General features: G+C 41.4%; 1 protein-coding gene across 2 annotated transcripts in view; it reads left to right on the plus strand.

The window, feature by feature from the left end:
* Positions 1-1,208: 1,208 nt before the first annotated feature.
* Positions 1,209-25,870, plus strand: part of bcl2b (BCL2 apoptosis regulator b) — a 60,294-nt gene continuing 35,632 nt past the window's right edge. The window contains exons 1-2 of one of the 2 annotated variants that reach the window (XM_024010241.2): positions 1,209-2,326; positions 14,838-16,728. In XM_024010241.2, coding sequence (XP_023866009.1) covers positions 1,781-2,326; positions 14,838-14,840 — 549 coding nt within the window. In that variant the 5' untranslated portion in view covers positions 1,209-1,780 and the 3' untranslated portion in view covers positions 14,841-16,728. Of the gene's footprint in view, positions 2,327-14,837; positions 16,729-25,870 lie in introns of those variants that run through there. The other variant, XM_024010239.2, reaches the window with a different exon arrangement.

Here is a 25,870-nt window from a genome sequence, read left to right on the forward strand (position 1 = left end):
CTTTATGGAATTCAAAATTATAATTATTGTCTTTCATAATTTGGTCAGATATACTTGGATGTGTAGTGTCAGCATTTGTTGCTGGCATGTCATGCCTAAATGTGCCAATCTTGCGGTTGGCAATATCAATCGGTTTTGTGATGAACGAACCATCTGATTCAATGAATGATGGAGCTGAGTTTGCCCTTTTTCCCAAAATGTCATTGAAGGTGCTCCAAAGCTTTTTTACTATCATTCTATATGTAATTTACCTTTGTTTCATAGTGTAGTTTCTTCTTCTTTTTAGTCACATGATTTCTCAATTTGCAGTATGTTTGTCAATTGGTTGTGCAGCCAGACATATTTGCCATTCCTTTTGCCTTTACAATATTTCAATTCCTCATCAATCCACAGAGATTTAACAGTTTTTACAGTCATTTTCTTAATGGGTGCATGCTTATTAGTAACTGGGATAAGGAATTACATAAATGTGTCAAGTGCAACGTCTGTTTTCTCCTCATTACACACCACGGACCAACAAATATTCTTTACATCAACAACATAGGAATCACTACAAAACCTCTTGTATGTCCTCTTATACACTATATTAGGCCCAGCCTTTGGAACTTTGGTTTTACTCGATATGGCTACTATATTGTGGTCACTACATCCAATGGATCTGGATACTGTTGATGATTTCATTCAATACTTATTGACTCAAGATATTTCAGCTTTTCATTTTTAATTAATTTGTAAAAATGTCTAAAAACATAATTCCACATTGACATTATGGGGTATTGTGTGTAGGCCAGTGACACTAAATCTAAATTTAATCAGGCTTTTAAACTTCAATTTTAAACTTCAAAATTTGGAAAAAGTCAGGGGGTGTGAATACTTTCTGAAGGCACTGTATGTGTTCCAGAGTAAAGAGTAGAGAGTGTTCCAGTAGAGAGACCCACATTGTTTCTGTAATTAAGTACTGGCAGTGTCTGCTGTGGGAGGTGGGAAAGTGCAAGTTACCTGAAAAATATCTAATCTCTCAATGTTCTAATGTCTCAATGTTTATCTCAAAGTGCACCAAATGTATGCATTTAGCTCTTGAAATTCCATATTTTTTACCAGGGTAGGATGCCCCCGGACACCCCTACTGGCTTTGGGCTAAGCCCCTAATGTCTTCAAATCCTAGAAACGCCCCTGACACAAGAAATACCTCACCAGCAAAGCAGCAAAGAGTGTACAACAGGCAGCAATTGTGGGATACATTCCTCACTCAAAACCTATCTCTGTATGCGTAAAACGCCGCTGGAATAGTTTTCGGTATCGTATTCTGGATGCATGCGACGTTGACCTTCATATGTAGATTTTCGGTCATGTATTTGTAGTGTACATTATGTGCATATGGAGAATATTTTTTATCTCTTCCGTATTTCTGGCTGTCTAGATTTGGAGTCTACAGAGAAGGGAACTGTCGCCACTTTTTGACCAACGCTTTGAATATTTTATTTTGAGAGCACAATTGGGAACATTTGGAATTTCTGACGTGGTTTATATTTGACTTTTCACGGTTTCAGCCTAGTTGGGTGAAGGGGTCGTTTTTCAATCCTCACACATCGCTCCCTTTCCAGTGTTTCGTTTTGCACCGTTCAATTGTAGGCGGCTATCCTAAAAACTTGACCAGAACATTTTCTCAGAAATACACGTTTCGTTTGATCTGATGTATTGTGCGATGCAGTGCATATCTACAATTATGATGTATTATTCTTAAAAACTAGGATTTTGGAGGTCATCAGTGGCAATCATAATGGCAAACGACGACAACCGCTTTATAGTGGAAAAGTACATTTGTCACAAACTCTTGAAACGAGGATATGCGTGGGATTTCGAGGATGCCGAGGAGGAGGAAGGTGCTGCTAATAATGGGTCGATGATTTCTCCTCGGCCGGGTTTGGCACGGCGGTGCCACGGGGCCAATAACGCCGGACAGGGCAGCGTCCCTCGTCTTTCCAAATGGCTCTCCCAACCGGACCCGCATGCAGCTATTCACAGAGTTTTGCGTGAGGCCGGGGACGAACTCGAAAGACTGTACCAGCCCGACTTCGCAGAGATGTCACACCAGCTGTATCTCACATCCTCCACGGCTGAGAGGAGATTTAGAGAGGTGATAGACGAGTTGTTCAGGGATGGGGTTAACTGGGGACGGATTATCGCCTTCTTCGAGTTCGGGGGCACAATATGCGTGGAATGCGTGAACAAGGAGATGACGTCGCAGGTGGATCACATCGCGGTGTGGATGACAGAGTATCTAAATGGACCACTGCTCAGCTGGATTCAGGAGAACGGGGGATGGGTATGTGTAATCTACTGCTTTAGTTTACATTAGCCTACGCATGATGCGGAGGGAACGTCTGGATATGAACGACATAATTTACTAGTCTTCCTGATTTGATGTTCTGGCTGTTTGTCTAGCATGTCTGGCCAATGAAATATTACCGTTGCTGTCACACCTCCCTACGCTCAAACCCGCCTRCTTCGACTGTAGCCATCAGTGGCAGATGCCTTGTAGTTCCAGGGTGGGGGATAAATTCCAGGGTGGGGGGGTAAAACCAAACGTTTCACTGCACGTAACCGGTGTATGTGACAATAAAACATATTACATGTTATTTTGTTTATTTTGTCCTATAGCCTAGGTTATGCCTGTTATACTGCTGTTATTCACTATACTATTCACATAGATGTCTGTGACACACTATCAGCATAGAACAGTCTGTACTGCACACAGAGCGGCTGAAGCACTAGTAGGATAGGATCATTATATCTGTGTAGTTCCACATCCATGGCAGGGCAGAGCAGAACAGACACACGTCAGGGGAAAGGGTAACATCAAGTTAATAGTGTCGGCTACCAGCCCCGTGCGAGACAGGACAAGAGATGAGGACCACTTGTCAGAGATCTACATGACCAAAAAACTGAGATCCCCATACTAAATCTATACTGTACATACGCACTCACACATTTTGGATACTTGATTTGGATCCACAGTAACACACGAACACACACACACACACACACACACACACACACACACACACACACACACACACACACACACACACACACACACACACACACACACACACACACACACACACACACACACACACACACACACACACACACACACACAATGCATTTATCACCAAATATCTGAGTATGCACATCCACCACTACCAGTCACACAACATCCTCTGTTCTGTTTTTCTTTTGTTACTACTATTTCCCCTCTGAAGATGAACAATGTGGCCACCCCTTTACGACTGCTGTCCTCTACAGCTCTACATCTATAAGGCCAAACCGCCAAAAATGTGTCCCTAATTGGCAGAAGTGCTATTAATGATAAAATAACATGCGTTTGCACCGTTTCAGCTATCTAGCCGGAAGCAAGGTGGTAGATGGGGGTGGGTAAGGGAGGGGTGAAGGCTAATCAATGATTTATGTGGAGCATTTCATCTCTAAAGGATGGAGCGTTTAACATTCCCCTTGAGTCTCCTCTGCCCCTGAAGGTGTCAGGTTGTGCCACATATCAAAGGGAAGCACAGAGAGGAGAGAGGGGCCCCCAGGAGTACAGAGCCACAGACTAGAGCCAGGTTGTATGTTTAACATGTAACGTGCACCCTCCAGTGCATTTCGGTTCAGTTGGAGCCCTTTGGTCTCTTGAAATTTGTGCATGGGATGGTGGATCGGGCTGTGGCTGCCATGTCTGTCTGTATGTGAGAGGTCTCTGGAGCCTGATACCCGACATCCCAGTCTAACTATGTACTTTTGTATGTAGGTCAGCATAAACAGTAATGTTTCAAGACTGAGGTTGAGACGACGGGGTTTCATGTGCCATATCCATGGGAACTGAAGGGAATCTTTTAATCCAATGGATAATTCAGGATTATGGGAAAGTATATGTAAACAATTTTCTGGGTCATTTTGCCAGGGCCTTGTGATCAGTGGTGAAAATTGCACATCCAAAATATGTGTTCTCTGATGTGACGTCAGAGGCTATAGAGAAGTGAGGGAGCTTCACGTCATGCCAGAAATATGTCACATAAATTCTGTAAATGTAATGTAAACACAAATACTGTTCATGCTAAATTAAGAATGTTGCAGAGATCCAACTGACACACTTGAACAATGCAAACAGACACTATCATAATAGTTTTACTTTTCAGGGGGCGAAATTCCCTGATGTTTATAATTCAGCTCATATTATGTGGTGTTCTCAGACGTCTTAGGTACAGTGTGTTCGGAAAGTATTCAGACCCCTTGACTTTTTCAACATTGTGTTACGATAAAGCCTTATTCTAAAATTGATTCAATAAACATTTTCCTCATCAATCTACACACAATACCCCATAATAGCAAAGTGAAAACAGATTTTTAGAAATGTTTGCAAATGTAAAAAAACAAAAACAGAAATACCTTATTTACATCAGTATTCAAACCCTTTGCTATGAGACTCGAAATTGAGCTCAGGTGCATCCTGTTTCTATTGATCATCCTTAAGATGTTTCTACAACTTGATTGGAGTCCACCTGTGGTAAATTCAATTGATTGGAGATGAAATGGAAAGGCACACACCTGTCTATATAAGGTCCCACAGTTGACAGTGCATGTCAGAGCAAAAACCAAGCCACGTGGTCAAAGGAATTGTTCGTAGAGCTCCGAGACAGGATTGTGTAAAGGCACAGATCTGGGGAAGGGTACCAAAAAATGTCTGCAGCATTGAAGGTCACCAAGAACARAGTGGCCTCCATCATTCTTAAATAGAAGAATTTTGGAACCACCAAGACTCTTCCTAGAGCTGGCAGCCCGGCCAAATTGAGCAATCGGGGGAGAAGGGCCTGACCAAGAACCCATTGGTCAKTCTGACAGGGCTTCCAGAAGGACAACCATCTCTGCAGCACTCCACCAATCAGGCCTTTATGGTAGATTGGCCAGACGGAACCAGACCTCAGTAAAAGGCACATGACAGCCCGCTTGGAGTTTTCCAAAGGGCAACTAAAGGACTCTCAGGTCTGATGAATCCAAGATTGAACTATTTAGCCTGAATGCCAAGCATCATGTCTGGAGGAAACCTGGCACCATCCCTACGGTGATGTATGGTGGTGGCAGCATCATGCTGTGGAGATGTTTTTCATTGGCAGGGACTGGGAGGCTAATCAGGATCTAGAGAAAGATGAACGGAGCAAAGTACAGATCCTTAATGAAAACCTGCTCTAGAGTTGTCACGTTCTGACCTTAGTTTCTTTTTAGGTCTTTGTGTTAGGTTGGTCAGGGCGTGAGTTGGGGTGGGTAGTCTATGTTGTTTTTTCTATGTTGTTATATTTCTATGTGTTTGGCCTAGTATGGTTCTCAATCAGAGGCAGGTGTCGTTCGTTGTCTCTGATTGAGAATCATACTTAGGTAGCCTGTTTTCCCCATTTTGGTTGTGGGTGTTTATTTTCTGTTTAGTGTCTGTTCACCTGGCAGAACTGTTTCGTTTTCTCTTCGTTATTATTTTGTGTAGTGTTCAGTTTTTTCATTAAATTATGACGAACACTTACCACGCTGCATTTTGGTCCTCCTCTCCTTCCACCAACGAGAATCGTTACAGAAACACCCACCAACACCGGACCAAGCAGCGTGGTAAACGGGAGCAGTGCAATCTGGACTCATGGACATGGGAGGAGATACTAGACGGCAAGGGACCCTGGGCACAGGCTGGGGAATATCGCCGCCCCAAGAAAGAACTGGAGGCAGCGAAAGCTGAGCGGCGGCGATATGAGGAGGTAGCACGGCAGCGCGACAGGCACGAGAGGCAGCCCCCAAATTTTTGGGGGGAGGAACACGGGGAGTGTGGCAGAGTCAGGTTGGAGACCTGAGCCCACTCCTTGTGCTTATCGTAAGCAGCGCGCTACTGGTCAGGCACCGTGTTATGCGGTCAAGCGCACGGTGTCGCCAGTACGCGTCCATAGCCCAGAGCGCTATAGGCCAGCCCCCTGCAAGTGCTATTGCGAGAGTGGGCATCCAGCCAGGGCGTATTGTGCCGGCTCAGCGTGTCTGGTCTCCGGTACGCTGTTTCGGCCCAGGGTATCCTGCGCCGGCTCTGCGTGCTCTATCTCCGGGGCGCTGGGAGGGTGCAGTGCGTCCTATGCCTGCGCTCCGCCTGTGCCGGGCGAATGTGGGCATTGAGCCTAAGGGAGAGGTGCGAGTAGTATGCACCAGAGCTCCAGTGCTCCCCCACAGCCCGGTTCAACCTGTGCCTGCTCCACGCACTAGGCCTCCTGTAGGTCTCCCCAGCCTGGTGGGTCCTGTGGCAGCGCCACGGACCAGGCTGTCTCTTCGTCTCCTCCCTCCAGGTTCTCTCTCCAGGCCAGAGCCGCCCGTTTGTCCTGAGCTGCCAGAGCCGCCCGTCTGTCCTGAGCTGCCGGAGCCGCCCGTCAGTCTGGAGCTGCCAGAGCCGCCCGTCAGTCAGGAGCTGCCGGAGCCGTCCTTCACTCCGGCGCTGCCAGAGTCGCCTTTCACTACGGCGCTGCCGGAGTCGCCCTTCACTACGGCGCTACCGGAGTTTCCCGCCTGTCCGGCGCTGCCGGAGTCTCCCATCTATTCAGGCCCGCTGCAAGGGTTCCCCGTCCGAGGTCGGCGGCGAGGGTCGCCGCTCCAAAGGCGCCACTTAAGCGGGCAAAGACTATGGTGGAGTGGGGTCCACGTCCCGCGCCAGAGCCGCCACCGCGGACAGACGCCCACCCATGTCTTATAGATATAGATAATTTTGTACCGGTTTCCTCCAGCATCTTCACAAGGTCCTTTGCTGTTGTTCTGGGATTTATTTTCCCTTTTCCCACCAAATTACATTAATCTCTTGGAGACGGAACGCGTCTCCTTCCTGAGCGGTATGACGGCTGCGTGGTCCCATGGTGTTTATACTTGCGTGCTATTGTTTGTACAGATGAACGTGGTACCTTCAGGCATTTGGAAATTGCTCCCAAGGATGAACCAGACTTGTGGAGGTCTCCAATTTTCTTCTGAGGTCTTGGCTGATTTCTTTTGATTTTCCCATGATGTCAAGCAAAGAGGCACTGAGTTTGAAGGTAGGCCTTGAAATACATCCACAGGTACACCTCCAATTGACTCAATTTATATCAATTAGCCTAATAGAAGCTTCTAAAGCCATTACATCATTTTCTGGAATTTTCCAAGCTGTTTAAAGGCACAGTCAACTTAGTGTATGTAAACTTCTGACCCACTGGAGTTGTGATACAGTGAATTATAAGTGAAATAATCTGTCTGTAAACAATTGTTGGCAATATTACTTGTGTCATGCACATAGTAGATGTCCTAACCGACTTGCCAAAACTATAGTTTGTTAACAAGAAATGTATGGAGTGGTTGAAAAACGAGTTTTAATGACTCCAACCTAAGTGTATGTAAACGTCCGATTTCAACTGTATATTTAAAACCAAATACTTTTAGACTTTTACTCAAGTAGTATTTTACTGGGTGACTTTCACTTTTACTTGAGTCATTTTCTATTGTGGTATCTTTACTTTTACTCAAGTATGACAATTGGATACTTTTTCCACCACTGGAAGCACTTCTCTAAGTGAGAGGTATATTATATATTTCTATATATAAACTATTTACGCTACCTTTTATATTCTTGATCCTAATGATTTTGGCCTAGCTGTAAAAAACAGCAGAGGTGTTAGAGCAGCGACCCTGGAATAAAAACAAAATGTGTATCGGTGGAGAGAGGGTTGGTTTTACAGGTTTACTTGCTCTGGATTGTCAGTACTGCATGTATTCTTGGCTATCGTGCCATGGCTGTGTCAGAGTCAATTGTAAGTTAAACTTGGTTATTCCTTTATGGGTAGTGTGATGCCTAAGACACATTTTTACTTGCAGCCATTAGCGGCCGTGAGAATCTATGTTCCTTTTTCCTTCTTCCATTTTTGTAAGGATATAATGAGGACTACATGAAATATGTCTTGCATGTGATGGACATTAAGAACTGGTCTTGCGATGTATATAGGTAGTTTTCTCTTAATTTTTTCAAAACCATTTAGAACAATTGAATCAATGAACTGAGCAGGCTGGGCTGACATGCTTATAGCCTTGCTAGGACTCTCTAAATATGAGTATGCATTTATAAGATTGTGCTGTTGTTATTTCTATTAATATGATCTATTATTGTTACTATTAATTGTTTTCTGACTGTTATCCATGTTATTTGGTTAGTTCTCTTAAAAAGCACCCTCGTAGATATTTATGATATGATGTTATTTCCCTCTGGCCTACACCAATTGCCAGCCAAGGGTTTACCTTAGGATGGAAATGTGCGTCATGAGTCAGGGAGATGGTCTTAGTGACAGCAGACCCAGATATGGGGGGAGGTTTTAGTGACAACAGACCCAGATATGGGGGGAGGTTGTAGTGACAACAGACCCAGATATGGGGGGAGGTTTTAGTGAACAACAGACCCAGATATGGGGGGAGGTTTTAGTGACAACAGACCCAGATATGGGGGGAGGTTTTAGTGACAACAGACCCAGATATGGGGGGAGGTTTTAGTGGGTGGAATATTAGAACAATTGGAGTTGCAGCTACAGAATGCTTAACAGTGCAAATATTATGGTACAGCTTTATGGACACTTAATCATCATGGTCCTTTTTAATGGTAAGTTTACAAACATTGGTTGTGGTAAGTATAATTGAAACTTTGGTATCATTATGGTAAGTGGGGAAATAAGTATAGCCAGGTATAATTGTAATGACTTAGCAGATCATAACAAAAGAAGATACATTTTTACCTGTCTAAAAGAGAAAGAATATAATATATATTGTTTACAGGAAACTCATTCTACGAATATAGATGAGGTTGGGTGGGAAAAGGACTCTGAGGGAGAAATATATTTTTGTCATGGGCAAAGAAACTCAAAAGGAGTGATTATACTAATTAATACAAATTTTGATCTGATTGTGCAAACGGTGCAAAGGAAGATGGATTCTTTTAAATATGCTATTGGATCAAAAACAGATCTGGCTAATGAATTATATGAGCCAAATAATGATGATCCACACTTCTTCTAAAATATATATAATAATCTATTGAGCTCACAAGCAACGAATTAATCTATTATTATAGTGGGAGATTATAATACGGTTTTAAGTAGCTCAATGGATCGTAAAGAAAATCACACCACAAACTATCACCCTCAAGCACTTAAGGAGATCACGAAGATCATGGATACATTAGAACTAGTGGATATATGGAGGCTGAAAAACCCTGACCTAGTGAGATAAACATGGAGGAGGCTTAATCAAACTAGCCGTCTTGACTACTTCCTAGTCTCATTCTTGCTGGCATCAAAAGTTGAAAAAAGTATTAATAGGAGACCGAATACCATTGGACCACCATCTAATTGGCCTCCATATATATATAGCTCTTACAGAATGTCCACGTGGACGGGGATATTGAAAATTTAATCGAAGCCTATTGATTAAATAATTGACTTTTTTTGCACAACATAGGTACAGCAGATCCCCTTACTTTTAAATGTACTTTTAGAGGCCATTCAATGCAATACTCATCATTACTCTGTACACATCATTACTCAACACAGTAACTCTGTGTTGTCTGTTCACACTGCTATGCTTTATCTTGGCCAGGTCGCAGTTGCAAATGAGAACTTGTTCTCAACTAGCCTACCTGGTTAAATAAAGGTGAAATAAAAAATAAAAAAAATAAATAAAAATTAAAACAAAAGCATTTTAGGTCAAAGAGATTAGACTAATAAAGGAAATAGAGGAAGTAACAGCGCAGGTAATGGTAATGGAAAACTACTATAGAGGCACAAAATAAATTAGAGGAAAAACAAAAAGAAATGGAGGTACTTATTCAAGAATGATCAAGTGTAATCTATTACAAAAATAAAGCAAATTGGATGGAAATTGTGACAAATGTAAAAAATAAATMATTGAATCTTCAACATAGAATTGCTATCAAAAAGAAACATCCATGATTCACCAGATTACATTTTGAAAGAGGAAGCAAAATAGTTTAAGCATGTTTTCTTTTCATTCTCCTCCATTTCCACTGAATGATGTTAACTGTAAGGATTTATTTCCTAATAATAATAATAATAATGTAAAATTAACTTTTTGAAGCAATAACATTTTTTCAGTCTGGAAAAACACCAGGGCTTGATGGTATACCAGTAGAGGTATAATCAGACCTTTTTTTATATACTCAAATATCCATTATTAGCATGTTTTATTTACTCCTATAAAAATGGTAGACTTTCAAGTACTCAACAAGAAATTCTGATTTCATTACTACTGAAACAGGACCCAGGTGGTAAGTATAAAGATCCAGTCCATTTAAAAAACTGGAGGCCTCTTACACTTCATTGTTGTGATGCGAAAATCCTGGTGAAATGCATAGCACATAGAATAAAACAGGTTTTTACCAGATATTGTTCATCCAGATCAGACAGGTTTTTTACGTGGACGATATATTGGAGATAATATACGACAATTACTTGAAACAATTGAACATTATGAAACATCAAAGATACCACCCCTGGTCTTCATAGCAGATTTTGAAAATGCATTTGATAAAGTACGACAACAATTTATATATAAATGCCTGGTTTACTTTAATTTCGGTGAATCTCTTATACAATGGGTTAAAGTTATGTACAGCAACCCCAGATGTAAAATCGTAAATAATGGTTACTTCTCAGAAAGTATTGAGCTTTTAAGAGGAGTAAAACAAGGCTGTCCGTTGTCTACATATTTATTTATTATGGCCATTGAAATGCTAGCTATTAAAATTAGATCGAAGAAGAACATCAACGGGTTAGAAATCCAGGGGATAAAAACAAAAGTGTCAATGTACGCTGATGACTCTAGTTTTTTCTTAAGTACGCAATCTGGATCCCTGCTCAGTCTCATTGAAGATCTTGATCACTTTTCTAGCCTCTCTGGACTAAAACCTAATTATGACAAGTGTACCATATTACGCATTGGATCGTTAAAAAATACAGTGTTTACACTACCTTGTAGTTTACCAATAAAATGGGCGGATGCTGAAGTAGACATACTTGGTATTCACATCTAAAAAAATATAAACAAACTTATAAATTAACAAAAATAAATAAGATTCTGCAACCATGAAGAGGTAAAAAATTGTCTATTTATGGAAAAATCTGATTGATTAACTCTTTGCTCCTATCACAGTTTACTTACTTACTAATGGCACTACCTACTCCAGACGACTCGTTTTTTAAATCATATGAGCATAAATATTTCATTTTATTTGGAATGTTAAGCCAGACAAAATTAAACGTGCCTATTTATATAATGAATATGAGTTTGGGGGGCTAAAATTATGAAATATTAAAGCTTTAAACCTCTCACTAAAAGCTTCACTCATACATAAATTATACTTAAACCCAAAATGGTTCTCCAGTAGATTATTAAGACTCATCCTTTGTTCAATAATGGCTTTTTTGCCTTCATACAGATTACAGCTTCTCATTTCRGACAAAATTATTTTTTTAATGTATTTTTAAGAATCAAGCCATACAAAGCTGGTTTCTCCTGCAGAAAAGATGGAACAAATATTACAACAAATGTTATGGTTAAACTCAAATATACTGATTAATAAAAATGTTTAAAAATTGTATTATATTTATGAATGATATATTCAATGAAAATAAACGGAGCAGTTATGTCACATATGCAGCTATCGAAAATATATGGGAATATCTGCTCAATCCAAATTTACAACCAACTGATTACAGCATTAGCACAAAAATGGAGGAGGCAAGTGGAAAAGGGAGTAGGTATGTTGACAGCTACGCCAGACATGTTGCAAAAGAAATGGGAAGAGATTTGATGTACCGATTCCATGGTACATTGTTTATGAACTGGTACAAAAAACACTTGATTCAACACTGAGTTTTTCAATTTAAATTATTATATAAAATTCTTGCCACCAACAGAATGCTATATACACCACCGTTCAATAGTTTGGGGTCACTTTGAAATGTCCTTGTTTTTTTAAAGAAAAGCTCCTTTTTTGTCCATTAAAATAACATCAAATTGATCAGAAATACAGTGTAGACATTCTTAATATTGTAAATGACTATTGTAGCTGGAAATTGCAGATTTTTTATGGAATATCTACATAGGTGTACAGAGGCCCATTATCAGCAACCATCACTCCTGTATTCCAAAGGGACGTTGTGTTAGCTAATCCAAGTTTATCATTTTTAAAGGCTTATTGATCATTAGAAAACCCTTTTACAGTTATGTTAACACAGCTGAAAACTGCTGTTCTGATTAAAGAAGCAATAAAACTGTCCTTCTTTAGACTAGAGTATCTGGAGCATCAGCATTTGTGGGTTCGATTACAGGCTCAAAATGGCAAGAAACAGTTTCTTCTGAAACTCGTCAGTCTATTGTTGTTCTGAGAAATGAAGGCTATTCCATGCGAGAAATTGCCAAGAAACTGAGGATCTCATAAAACGCTGTGTACTACTCCCTTTACAGAACAACACAAACTGTCTCTAACCAGAATAGAAAGAGGAATGGGAGGCCCTGTGCAAGAGGACTGTGCAAGAGGACAAGTACATTAGAGTGTCTAGTTTGAGAAACAGACGCCTCACAAGTCCTCAACTGGCAGCTTCATTAAAGAGTACCTGCAAAACACCAGTCTCAACGTCAACAGRGAAGAGGCGACTCCGGGATGCTGGCCTTGTAGGCAGAGTTCCTCTGTCCTCTGTGTTCTTTTGCCCTTGTTAATCGTTTCTTTTTATTGGCCAGTCTGAGATATGCCTTTTTCTTTGCAACTCTTCCTAGAAGGCCAGAATCCTGGAGTCACCTCTTCACTGTTGACGTTGAGACTGGTGTTTGAAGCCTGTAATCGAACCCAAAAATGCTGCTCCAGATACTCAACTAGTCTAAAGAAGGCCAGTTTTATTGCTTCTTTTATCAGAACAACAGTTTTCAGCTGTGCAAAAGGGTTRTCTAATGATCAATTAGCCTTTTAAAACGATAAACTTGGATTAGCCAATGACAACGTGCCATTGGAACACAGGAGTGATGGTTGTAATTAATGCCAAGGGTGCTTCAACAAAGTACTGAGTAAAGGGTCAAAATACCAATGTAAATGTGATATTTCAGTTTAAAGTTTTTTATACATTTGCTAAATTTTCTAAAAAACTGTTTTTGCTTTGTCATTATGAGGTATTGTGTGTAGATTGAAAAGGAATAAAATCTATTTAATACATTTTACAATAAGGCTGTAATGTAACAAAATGTGGAAAAAGTCAAGGGGTCTGAATACTTTACGAATGCACTGTATATACTGAGCAATAAAGGTGTCTATAAAGATCACCATACTGTATATTCCATACCGGGTTAGTGTTCCGCTGTAGGTCAAAGGTAGATACTGAATGTTCTAAAAGGTATTGGAATGAATATGGATTATTAACTAGCAGAGGTAGTATAGTGTCACCAGCCATAAGTAGGGAACATTGTGCCATTGTGTGTCTTACTCTGAGGTAATTCAATCTGCATGTTGATGTTTTCCTCTCCTCTAAAAACAGAGAGAAGTGGGAAGTTAATTAACCTAGTGACATTTAGACACATGAGAGTGGTGTGGAAAACATGTCCATCAGCCACTCGCATGCTTCCTGTTATTTTGGAGACAGTCTCAAAGCTCTAAATAGGTATGAGTCACTGGCCGTTGTTGAGTCTGAAATCACCGGTGCATGTGCCGAATATATACTTTCCCCAAAACAAAAACTATAACAAGGTCTCAATTGTTTGTAATCCATCTGGGTTGGGATGGCTCACATTCTGTCGTGATCGTTACTCTCCCACATACCCCAACTCCTCCAGATTCACCTGGCCCCTGTATAGCTCTTAAGTTTGTGTTGTGTTGTCCTGTCCTGTCTTTGTGCCTTTTTTGTCCTCCTTTTTTCACCTGGATAATTTCACTATTTCCTGTCTTTTGTGGCGAGAGTAATTGCAGCTGGTTAAAAGGGCCTTTATTTTGATTGGATAATAAGGTCTCTGAGCGAGACAGACAGACAGGGCCACATACAGTAGACATAATGTTTGGGCCCTGTGTCCACCCACGTGTGGATGAGGTACACCTGTGTTTACTTGTGGGACTTTCAGTAAATAATGAGCGATTGGATAGTGGCGCCCTGGATTGCAGACGACTGCCAACTTCCTTCTGAATTGACACACTTAACCGCAGGGAGTAGTCTAGCTGAGGGGGTGGAGGGGAGTCTGGCCAAAATGTACTCTGCTAAAATATAACACAGGTCACACCGCTTGTCCAGGCCTACAGTTAACACAGTTGCAACAATAATGGGTTAAGCTTAACATAGGCCTATGTTTTTGGGGTATTTTTTAAAGTCTGGTTCACAAAACGTTCCGAGTTTATTTAAAGACACTGAACTCCACTCTCACTTCTTTTTATTTATTTATTTATTTATTTCACCTTTATTTAACCAGGTAGGCTAGTTGAGAACAAGTTCTCATTTACAACTGCGACCTGGCCAAGATAAAGCAAAGCAGTGCGACACAAACAACAACACAGAGTTACACATGGAAAAAACAAACATACAGTCAATAATACAATAGAGAAAATCTATATACAGTGTGTGAAAATGAGGTAGGATAAGGGGGGTGAGGCAATAAATAGGCCATAATGGCGAAATTATTACAGTATGGCAAATTAAACACTGGGGTGATAGATGTGCAGAAGATGATATCACTTCTAATTACTACCTTTGTTTGGGGTTTTACAGTAGGAGGAGAGGTAGAGGATGGATGAGAGCACCTGGAAGACCCATCATGAGGGAGTTAGAGGCAGGTGATTGGAGGGTGGGAGACAGGAAGAAGTCACCCTGGCCAGTCCAAACACCACGGACGGGTTGTCTAAGGAGTACTGTGAACCAGGTGGTCTTGTCTAAGGGCAGGTGTTTGTTATAATAATGTAGAACAAATTTGACTGGGTCAGTCCTGGAGAGGGTACTACCAAAATGAGGATAAGGGGGTTGAGCGGGGAGGTGTTGCTAGGATACTGTGCTGCTGTGGGCATATGGTCTGTCTGCTCCCCTTCTTCTCTTCCTCTCCCTTTCCCCCTCTGTTCGGGGATGAGGGGAACAGGGACAGTTGGGAAGTCATTAATCTCCATCAGGGTGACATGTCTGCACAGGATGGAAGGGAGAATCTGTTTCTCCTGCGCCGAGCTGACAATGGAGACCTGTGTGCATCCCAAATGGAATACTATTCCATAAATAGTGCACTACTTTTGACCAGGGCTCTCGTCAAAAGTTGTGCACTATATATGGAATAGAGTGTCATTTGGTGCCATCGGCCATTCATCCTGACAGATGGGTTTATAGAGTCCATTCTTGCCCATCCAAGCCCCAGAGGACTGCAGAGGTTGATACATTTTAGGTTGATGTCATGGCGGAATGGGAACGTACAGCCATTAGCCAGAGATGATCGGTGGGGTTTCAGAAGCCTGATACAGCTATCAACAGATCCAGATGCTTTCTAACCATAAATCAACCCCAAAACTATTGTTCAATGTTGGGATGATGTGGACTTGTGGACTATAGGACTGGGGTTGTATAAGGGAGATTTAAAAAGCATGTATGAGCTTTGCCGGAGCAGCCAAATTTACCCCCTCTGTTGTACKCCTCTGCGGAGTGTAGTGCGGAAAGCAGAGTTTGATTGGGCATCYGTCGCTCAACATCTGCCACTCTGTTTACACTCATCAGCAGAGAGAAAGAGAGCGAAAGAGTCAGATGCTGTAATCTCAAAAACATTTCGCAKTGATAGAGCCAGGTCTCTCTGACATGAATACACCCTGTAAAAAACTCTAATGCATCAAGCTGCAATAGGATTGTGAGTTTGCTCAACATTTGGGCATATAGTTGAACCAACATAGAATTTTATGTTGAGTGAACATACAGTTCAATTTGAGAATCAATTCTATCTAGGGATGCACCGATAAGACATTTTTGGCCGATTCCGATATCCGATATTTTCCTTGCCAAAACATCCGATACCGATAACCGATATTGAACATTTTAGCAGCCTTTTAAGCATTCTWGTATAGTTAAATAGTTGAATTCCACGGTGCGCACTGTTGCTGTGTCCGTTTCCATCTTGTCCAGCTCAGCTGTGTCTAACATTTCACGTAAACCCTGTTTTCTTGTCTGCATCGAAGTAGCGGTCCTTGTACCTAGAATCGAGCATGGTGGCGACACAGTAAAGAGGCTCAGAGAGAATGCCACCGAATCGCTTGTTCACAGCAGGTGTTTCAATGCCATGACAGATGGTATCATGTCTGATGCAGACAGAGTTGACYAGCTTATTTCTCGAGTCAGTTGTCCGAATGGAGCTAGGTGTGTGTTCATGTTTCCAAGTTTCAAACATGTTCTCAAATGCCATTGAAATGGCAGCAGAGGTATGAGTACCAGCACATTCTTGAGCATGCAATACGGCTTTCATCAGTACGAATCCTCATCGACTAACTGTCCTGTCAGACTCAGCATGCTCATGGGGCTGACATCTCTGGTCCAAATGTCAGTCGTGAAGCTAATAGCAGTGACGCCCATAGCAAGTAGCTCATGGATGTGAATTTCAACAATACTGTGTAACTCCGGTAGGGCAACATCTGAAAAARAGCGCCTACTTGGTAGTGTGTACCAGGGCTCYAGGTACTCGACCAGTCGGCGAAAGCCAACATTATCCACGACAGAGAATGGTTGATTGTCAAAGGCAATAAATTCCATTATCTTGGCGTTAATGGATTTTGCCTTTGAGTTGTCTCGCTGAAATGTTCTTACTCTTTCAAATGACTGCTCGACTTGTTGACTGCTCGATCCACACAGCAGACATTGTGGGCTAGGTTAGGCATGCTGTGTTGCACGTGTAGCACTATATTTTTCCATGGCGTCATTACGTAATCTACCTACGTTATATAGGTATGCACATCAGCATTGACATCGGTTTTGCACATCGTCGTTAAACTAGAAATCGGGCCGATGCCGATGTTGGCATTTTTAGCTAATATCGTCCGATTCTGATATGCTTACCGATATATGGTGCATCCCTAATTCTACCTTATTTGCACATTTCCCAGAGTGCCTTTTAAGTGAATTGTAGTTACCACCCATGACTGTATTTCTTAGCGACAGAGTCATGGTTGTTGTATTCAATGGTTTTACTGTCTAAGTGAATATATTATCTTTAAAATAAACTTTATTATGGCAATACATTACATATATCATCAGGCCTTTGTTTAAGGGCCTAGTTACACCCAAACATGGTGGTCTGAAACTACTGGTTTACAGGCCACATCAAGCCTGCAAGTCAAGTTATGTTGGCTTGCAAAGTGATGTGTAATTCCTATTGGAATCTAGGCAGWGTGAGGATAGCAATCAATTGGAACTTTTTAATCACCCACAACCTGCATCCAGAATGACTGCCGGGGTAAGGAAGATTGATTAATGAAACTACTTCAATCATATCAACTTAAACAGCCATTTCAGTAACGAGCGCAATAAGTCCAACTACTAACAGATTGGATTAGTAAAGAAAAATMTARGTTATTTATGTTTGTGTAGKATAAGGTTAATCAACCAATCAAATTACATGCAAAAACAGGTATTGAAACAAACAATAATGAAAAATCTACCTGCAAGAGAGCATGCTGGGAAATATGATAATGATGGGCATGGTTTTCAGTTGTTTTGAGKAAACATTAATTKGTAATTTTACTCAACAAGCTTGTTCAAATTCGGCTGACTCAAACAGAGTGTGTTGAGTAAACACACTTTAAAACATCAGTTCAAGTTCTCGTCCTTTTGAAGTCTACTCAACTCACATAATAATGCTGATTAAATAATTGGTTTAGTTAGGGCTGGCACAATTACTGTATATCCATGTAACTGACGGTTATGGATGAAGACCATCATGAACAACGGTCATAACCGTTAAAAAAAGGAACGTTGTTGTGTGGAATGAACAGCTGACTGTAGATGGGATGGCCGGGCATTCGTGCGTTTGAGTCTGTTTCTGCCATAGCATGGACTCTTAACAAAGTGATAAAACTTTGTTGCTCCTTGCTGAAACAAACAAACYAGTCTTCGGTTGCCTAGGCAACAAACACCCCCAACAATGCAGCAGCAGCACACATAGAAATAGAATGAATAGAACTTGGAACCTCTAACCCTGCCAATTTCACTGTTAAAGTCACGGGTACACTCGCAATAGATGTGGTAAAGAGGTCAATCTAACTCGACCAAAACAGTGGAATTGCAATGGAAACCCATATGGGAAAGGGCCATGGGGGAAAGATCCCAAGTCTACTCATTGCCTTCAAGCAAAATTAGTCTACATTTAGGCTATTGTTTATACAGTTGAAGTCGGAAGTTTACATACACTTAGGTTGGAGTCATTGAAAACTCGTTTTTCAACCACTCCACAAATTTCTTGTTAACAAAACTATAGTTTTGGCAAGTCGGTTAGGACATCTACTTTGTGCATGACACAAGTAATTTTTCCAACAATTGTTTACAGACAGATTATTTCACTTATAATTCACTGTATCACAATTTCCAGTGGTCAGAAGTTTACATACACTAAGTTGACTGTGCTTTAAAAAGCATGGAAAATTCCAGAAAATTGATGTCATGGGCTTTAGAAGCTTCTGATAGGCTATATTGACATAATGTGAGTCAATTGGAGGTGTACCTGTGATGTATTTCAAGGCCTACCTTCAAACTCAGTGCCTCTTGCTGAGATCATGGGAAAATCAAAAGAAATCAGCCAATACCTCAGAAAATAATTTAGACCGTCCACAAGTCTGGTTCATCTTGGCAGCAATTTCCAAATGTCCGAAGGAACCACGTTGATCTGTACAAACAACAGCACAAAAGTATAAACACCATGGGACCACGCAGCCGTCATACCGCTAAGGAAAGAGACGCGTTCTGTCTCCTAGAGATGAACGTACTTTGGTACAAAATGTGCAAAACAATCCCAGAACAACAGCAAAGGACCTTGTGAAGATGCTGAAGGAAACAGGTACAAAAGTATCGATATCCACAGTAAAACGAGTCCTATATCGACATAACCTGAGAGCCGCTCAGCAAGGAAGAACCACTGCTCCAAACCGCCATATAAAAGCCCGACTACATATGCAACTGCACATGGGGACAAAGATCGTACTTTTTGGAGAAATGTCTCTGTCTGATGAATCAAAAATAGAACGTTTGGCCATAATAGACCATCGTTTTGTTTGGAGGAAAAAGGGGGAGGCATGCAAGCTGAAGAACACCATCCCAACTGTGAAGCACGGGGGTGGCAGCATCATGTTGTGGGGTCTTTGCTGCAGGAGGGACTGGTGCACTTCAAAAATAGATCGCATCATGAGGACAGAAAATTGTGGGATATATTGAAGCAACATCTCAAGACATCAGTCAGGAAGTTAAAGCTTGGTCGCAAGTGGGTCTTCCAAATGGACAATGACCCAAGCATACTTCCAAGTTGTGTCAAAATGCTTAAGGACAAACAAAGTCAAGGTATTGGAGTGGCCATCACAAAGTCCTGACCTCAATCTATAGAACATTTGGGGCATAACTGAAAAAGTGTGTGCGAGCAAGGAGGCTACAAACTTGACTCAGTTACACCAGCTCTGTCAGGAGGAATGGGGCAAAATTCACCAACTTATTGTGGGAAGCTTGTGGAAGGCACCTGAAACATTTGACCTAAGTTAAACAATTTAAAGCAATGCTACCAAATACAATTGAGTGTATGTAAACTTCTGACCCACTGAAATGTTGATGAAAGAAATAAAAGCTGAAATAAATCATTATCTCTACTATTTTTCTGACATTTCACATTCTTAAAATAAAGTGGTGATCCTAACTGACCTAAGACAGGGAATTTTTACTAGGATTAAATGTCAGGAATTGTGAGAAACTGAGTTTAAATGTATTTGGCTAAGGTGTATGTAAACTTCCGACTTCAACTGTACATGTATTTCACTCTATGTTGAGGTAAAAATCGGAYTATAATGGTTTTATGGATGTCAACCCCAACACATGTTCATGACATCATTACCAATCAATTACATTACAGGTAAAAAAAAACACCTTTGAATACCGTCAACGATTTCTGTATGCTAGCTATMCCAAGCATATTATACGATCGGGAGTTAGCATTTAGCAGTCACTTCTTCTAAACCTGAAAAGGGATAACTTCTACATGTTATGCAGCAAAAACAGCCAACTATATCCAAATCAGACTTAACCCAGCTAGCAATGAGGAATCGGCCCAGAAGCGGCCCTCTTCCGGGGGGCCGGAACTGATTGAATCGGCCCGGAATCGGGTGTCGGACTTGGCCCGGAATTATCAAAATGAATGACTTCCCAGAATCAGCCCAAGTACATCAGGCTGTTTCCGTCTACCAGAATTCAGCGGACTTTGCCAGCATCTTACCAGAATCTCCCCAGAAGTGGCCCGATGCAAATTTAAATAAATCTATACAAAATTACCTGATTTAGTCATTTTAAATATTACTGTTTTATACATACAAATTATACCCATCCACAAAAAAAACATTTTGTGTCAGAGGAAACACCATACATCTGGTGACCGTGTCAGGCCTGCCATAGGAGTGACTACAGCACGATGGGACTCTRAGCCGGAATCGGCCCAGATCCACTGTGCTAGRTGGYAAGTAAGCAGATTGTGGGCCTGTTAGATCCCGACCGGCCAAACCCTCCCCTAACTCAGACGACGCTGGGCCAGTTGTGCYTCGTCTCATGGGTCTCCCGGTCGCTGTCGGCACAGGTCTCAAACCAGCATTTGTAGCAAAGCAGTTTGCACTGTGATGCAGTGTCTTAGACCGCTGCACCACTGGGGAGGCTCCATCCATAAAGTTWTTAATGCTTATCAATTGCCTTGCACAAAGTATCAAAATACCAAAATACTACACAGGATTCTTAAAGAATTTCATTGAATAAAAAWAAAWAAAWATGTATCACAGAAACAATGAGACAATATGGAAAAATAACGAATCAAATGTTAATGACATAAAGCAGCCCGTGTAATCATCTGCCAGAGAGTAGCCACAATCGGCCTGAGCCGCAAGTAATACATTTGGGCCAGATAACTCTCACCGGAATCGGCCCAAGCCCCAAGTAATACATTTGGGCCAGATAACTCACTCCGGAATCGGCCCGAGCTCAATCCCCGCATCCTAGCCATAAGTAATACTGCCAAAGGTGACATGACGTCGGCCGAGTCTGACTCTCAGCCGAGTGCCCCGACTCTCAGCCGGAATCGGCCCAGATACACTGTGCTAGCTGGGATGTAAGCACATTGTGGGCCTGTTACAATACATAAATCATGACAGATTTAACGAATATCGACTTTGTTAGATCAGATTTGTTGACTGGTCAATGGAACGTTCAATTGACTCCTTTACCACATCTATYGCTGCCTGGTATTGTGACGCAATAATTTCCATGGTAATATAGAATGTTCATTCAAATGATGTTAACAGATGTGGCTCATGCAATGGAATYTATTTTTTCAAATGTCGGTTGAGTTGAATTAACAGATTACAGCACACATTTTAGCACATATTTTACTTCCTGCTTTGCTCCTATGGGTACAGTGGTCATCAGTACACCCATTATGCCATCATTGACTTGAATGGGGATGCCCTTTCTATTAATTATATTTCAATTCCAGTCAGGAGCGGAGGAGAGGAGAAAATGTAGGAAAGAAATGTATATATATATATATATACAGTACCAGTCAAAAGMTTGGACACACCTACTTTTTCTTTATTTTCACTGTTTTCTATAATATAATAATAGTGAAGACATCAGAACTATGAAATAACACATATGGAATCATGTAGTAAAGTGTTGAACAAATCAAAATATATTTTACATTTGAGATTCTTCAAAGTAGCCACCCTTTGCCTTGATGACAGKTTTGCACACTCTTGGCATTCTCTCAACCAGCTTCATGAGGAATGCTTTTCCAACAGTTTTGAAGGAGTTCCCACATATGTTGAGCACTTGTTGGCTGCTTTTCCAAACCATCTCAATTGGGTTGAGGTTGGATGATTGTGGAGGACAGGTCATCTGATGCAGCATTCCATCACTCTCCTTGGTCAAATATTCCTTACACAGCCTGGAGGTGTGTTTGGGTCATTGTCCTGTTGAAAAACAAATGGTAGTCCCACTAAGCGCAAACCAGATGGGATAGCGTATCGCTGCAGAATGCTGTGGTAGCCATGCTMGTTAAGTGTGCCTTGAATTCTAAATAAATCACTGACAAGTGTCACCAGCAAAGCACCCCTACACCATCACACCTCCTCCTCCATGCTTCACGGTGGGAACCACACATGCGGAGATCATCCGTTCACCTACTCTGCATCTCACAAACTTTAACACATTAACTCAAATGTTTGTCCTTTTGAAGTCTACTCAATTCACAGAATAATGCTGATTAAGCAGTTGGTTAAGTAGCCATTTTTACAGTGCACTCTCAGGCCTGTTGAAGTCACTCTCTTTCTCTTTTCTCCTTACTACCCTTTCTACTGCTGTTAGGAGGGGCAACAAGCCCTACTGGGTTTGTCACTAAGTGATAAAGTTGCATATATTTCCCCTGACATGACTTCACTAACTTCTGCATGACGTAATGCTACATAGTAAATCAATCAAAAACATAGAACTGTTTGAAGGACACCTTTTTTTCAATTTATGACAGTCACCCGAGCTCCAGATTAACTCTCTGAGATGAGCTCTCATATATAACCTACACTTTCTATCTAACTGTGAATGGGTATTACTGTTAAAGTGACTGTTTCTATAGTCATGTTTAGGGCATGTTAAGAGTGAGAGGATATGGCCTTTGGTCCTTTGCCTCCTCTCTTCTCCCCCAGGCCCTCCACACCCCTCCTGTCCTGTGCTTATTTCTGGCCCTTCTCAGGAGAGTCATTGGAATGTCTGCAGCTCAGGAACTGACTACATAAATAATGAGAGAGGTCCTGGGTGTAGCTTTCCTGAGTGACCAGAACAGCCAAGGGTGTGGACGGCGCTTGACGGTTTGTTCATTCGTGGACAATCGCTTCAGGCCAGGCCATGAATAGTTCATACACAGACCACCAGAGCAGTAGATTGTGTGTCTGTTTCCGTGTGTGTGTGTCAAGAGCACTATGTATTTAAAACRTCTTGAAGCTAGGGGGCAGAATTTTTATGTTTGGAAAAATAACTTTCCCAATGTAAGCTGCCTATTTCTCAGGTCCAGATGCTAAAATATGCATATAATTAGGATATAATAGGATAGAGTAGGATAGAAAACACTCTAAAGTTTCCAAAACTGTCAAAATATTGTCTGTGAGTATAACAGAACTGATTTTGCAMGCGAAAACCTGAAAACCTTTATAACCTTTTGATATAAAATAATCTTTATCGAACAAAAGGAACATTTATTGTGTAACTGGGAGTCTCGTGAGTGCAAACATCCAAAGWTCATCAAAGGTAAGCGATTKATTMTATTGCTTTTCTGACTTTCGTGACCAATCTACATTGCTGCTAGGTGTTTGTAATGTTTTGTCTAGTGATCGATAAACTCACACAAACGCTTGGATTGCTTTCGCTGTAAAGCATATTTTCTAAATCTGACACGACAGGTTGATTAACAACAAGCTAAGCTGTGTTTTGCTATATTGCACTTGTGATTTCATGAATATAAATATTTTTAGCAAATGTTTTTGAATTTGGCGCTCTGCAATTCAGCYGTTGTTGATGAAAATGATCCCGCTAAAGGGATCCGTGCGTCAAGAAGTTTTAACCTGGTTGTTTATATGTCCTTGTGTCTATTGACCTATTGTTCCATTATGCTGTGCTGCTCTGCTCTTAGGCACTACCATAGATTAATAATATATGGGCACCATAAACTCTTGACACTAAATGGATGTCCATCAAATAGAGCCCCAGGGCTGCTGATGTAGTGATGGGGAGATACCTTGCACACACACACACACACACACACAAACACACACACGCTTATTACCTCAAGACCTGGCTTGCAGTATCAGGTGACAGTAGAGATCCTTGAAAAATGCAGGGCCATGTGAGAGGCCTCTAAATATAGATGTGCTGCTATTACTGCTATTCTATTACTGCTCCCCTTCGCACTTTAATTGTATGAATTAAACACTGCACGGTATCGTGGCACCACTACCACTAACAACACAGAAACCCTACCTACTTAAAATAATCTATGTGCCTTTAATTAACTATTTGAAGTTGGAGATAAAAAGATTGTTCTATATTTCTAGCTACGCTTGGAACTAGATAATGACAGGTCTATTGAGACGCAAGTTGACTTTGCCACTGGGCAAACTCCAATGAGTCCCATTATATATCAATGTGGGGAAGGTTGAATGGTTCTGCCCAGTAGCTGGCTACGCAAGATATTTTGGGACCTGTTCCAAAAAGGCTGGCAGGGAAATGTCAGATTTTTCATTATTTCTAGGGCAACAATGGCTATTGGCTACCGCTGTACAATGTACAATCAATAATATGTGCCTTATCATAGTCGTTCCATGATCTCTCAGGGACACAATGGCATGAAGAGTGAGCCAAACAGTTGTTGAGGTTCACTGACCAAATAGTAGCCGTTCACACACACATAAAACACACACACACACAGAAGCGGATGTAGTGGTGTGAATCAATAATGTTGTCTTGTCACAGAGTGACATGTGAGCCATGGGGGGGGTGGGGAGCAGATGGCCCCATGGCGATACAGCTCCAGCCACGACAGCCCAGTCCAGCCTCCACTGCTGGGGAAATCCCACGAGCCACTGGGCAACACTGGCCATTACCAAACAGCATGGCATTATTGACATTTCCTTGAAATACTGAACAGAGTATGCCTCCAAAAGACATTGGAGTGATTGGTAAATTAACACCGTGGTGTTGTGCAGTACATGGACATCTGAAGAAATCATTTTCTGCTCTTTCTCCATGTGATTTCATGAAATAGAGGAAACTCTCCTCCAGAAAATGGATTATTGTTGATGGCCAAAACTTGGTCAATCACTGACTTTTTAGGTAATTGACTGATTGACTGGTTAATTGATTGATTTGACAACTTGAGAGATTAATGTTGGTGTCATTAAGGAGGATGCATCTAACCTTGCAAAACATTCACCTTCAAGTTGTGTTACACAGGAAGGTTAAATGGAGGCTAGAACGATCCCTTTTTCTCCTTCGGACTGAAAAAAATACAGAGGAAAGAATGTCAATGCTTGTATTAGAAAGACCTTGGGACCGGTAGATGAGCATTTCAGCACTTTTAAGCTGGCAGCTTTGGCATGGTGACAGTAGCAGCTTGTGATTTCTGACGGGCTTTCCCCCCTCCCCCCTCTGGCAGTAACCTCTGATGGCGGCTGATTGGTTTTGAAGTGTGGGGAAAATGATGCGCGTGTGATGTCAAAGAGATGAAAGCTTGCTGGGGCAACGTTCCTACGTACGGTACAGGTACAGTACACCAAGTTATAGTACAGAGATCAGGTAAACTCCACTCACGTAAACTTCTCGTGCATGTCTTTGCTCACCCACAGTACAAGTAGATCCTATCAGATTGAAGAAGAGAACATTCCTTTTGTTGGTACCCTCAGGCTCTTAGAAGATGTCTACTGCATTTAGAGCAACTGATGTGAATCTCTCCCCTATGCTATTGTGAAGGGTCTACATTATGTTAAATTTGCAATATGTAAGTAACTTTT

This window comes from Salvelinus sp. IW2-2015, linkage group LG19 (genome assembly GCF_002910315.2).
Source record: "Salvelinus sp. IW2-2015 linkage group LG19, ASM291031v2, whole genome shotgun sequence".
NCBI lineage: Eukaryota > Metazoa > Chordata > Actinopteri > Salmoniformes > Salmonidae > Salvelinus > Salvelinus sp. IW2-2015.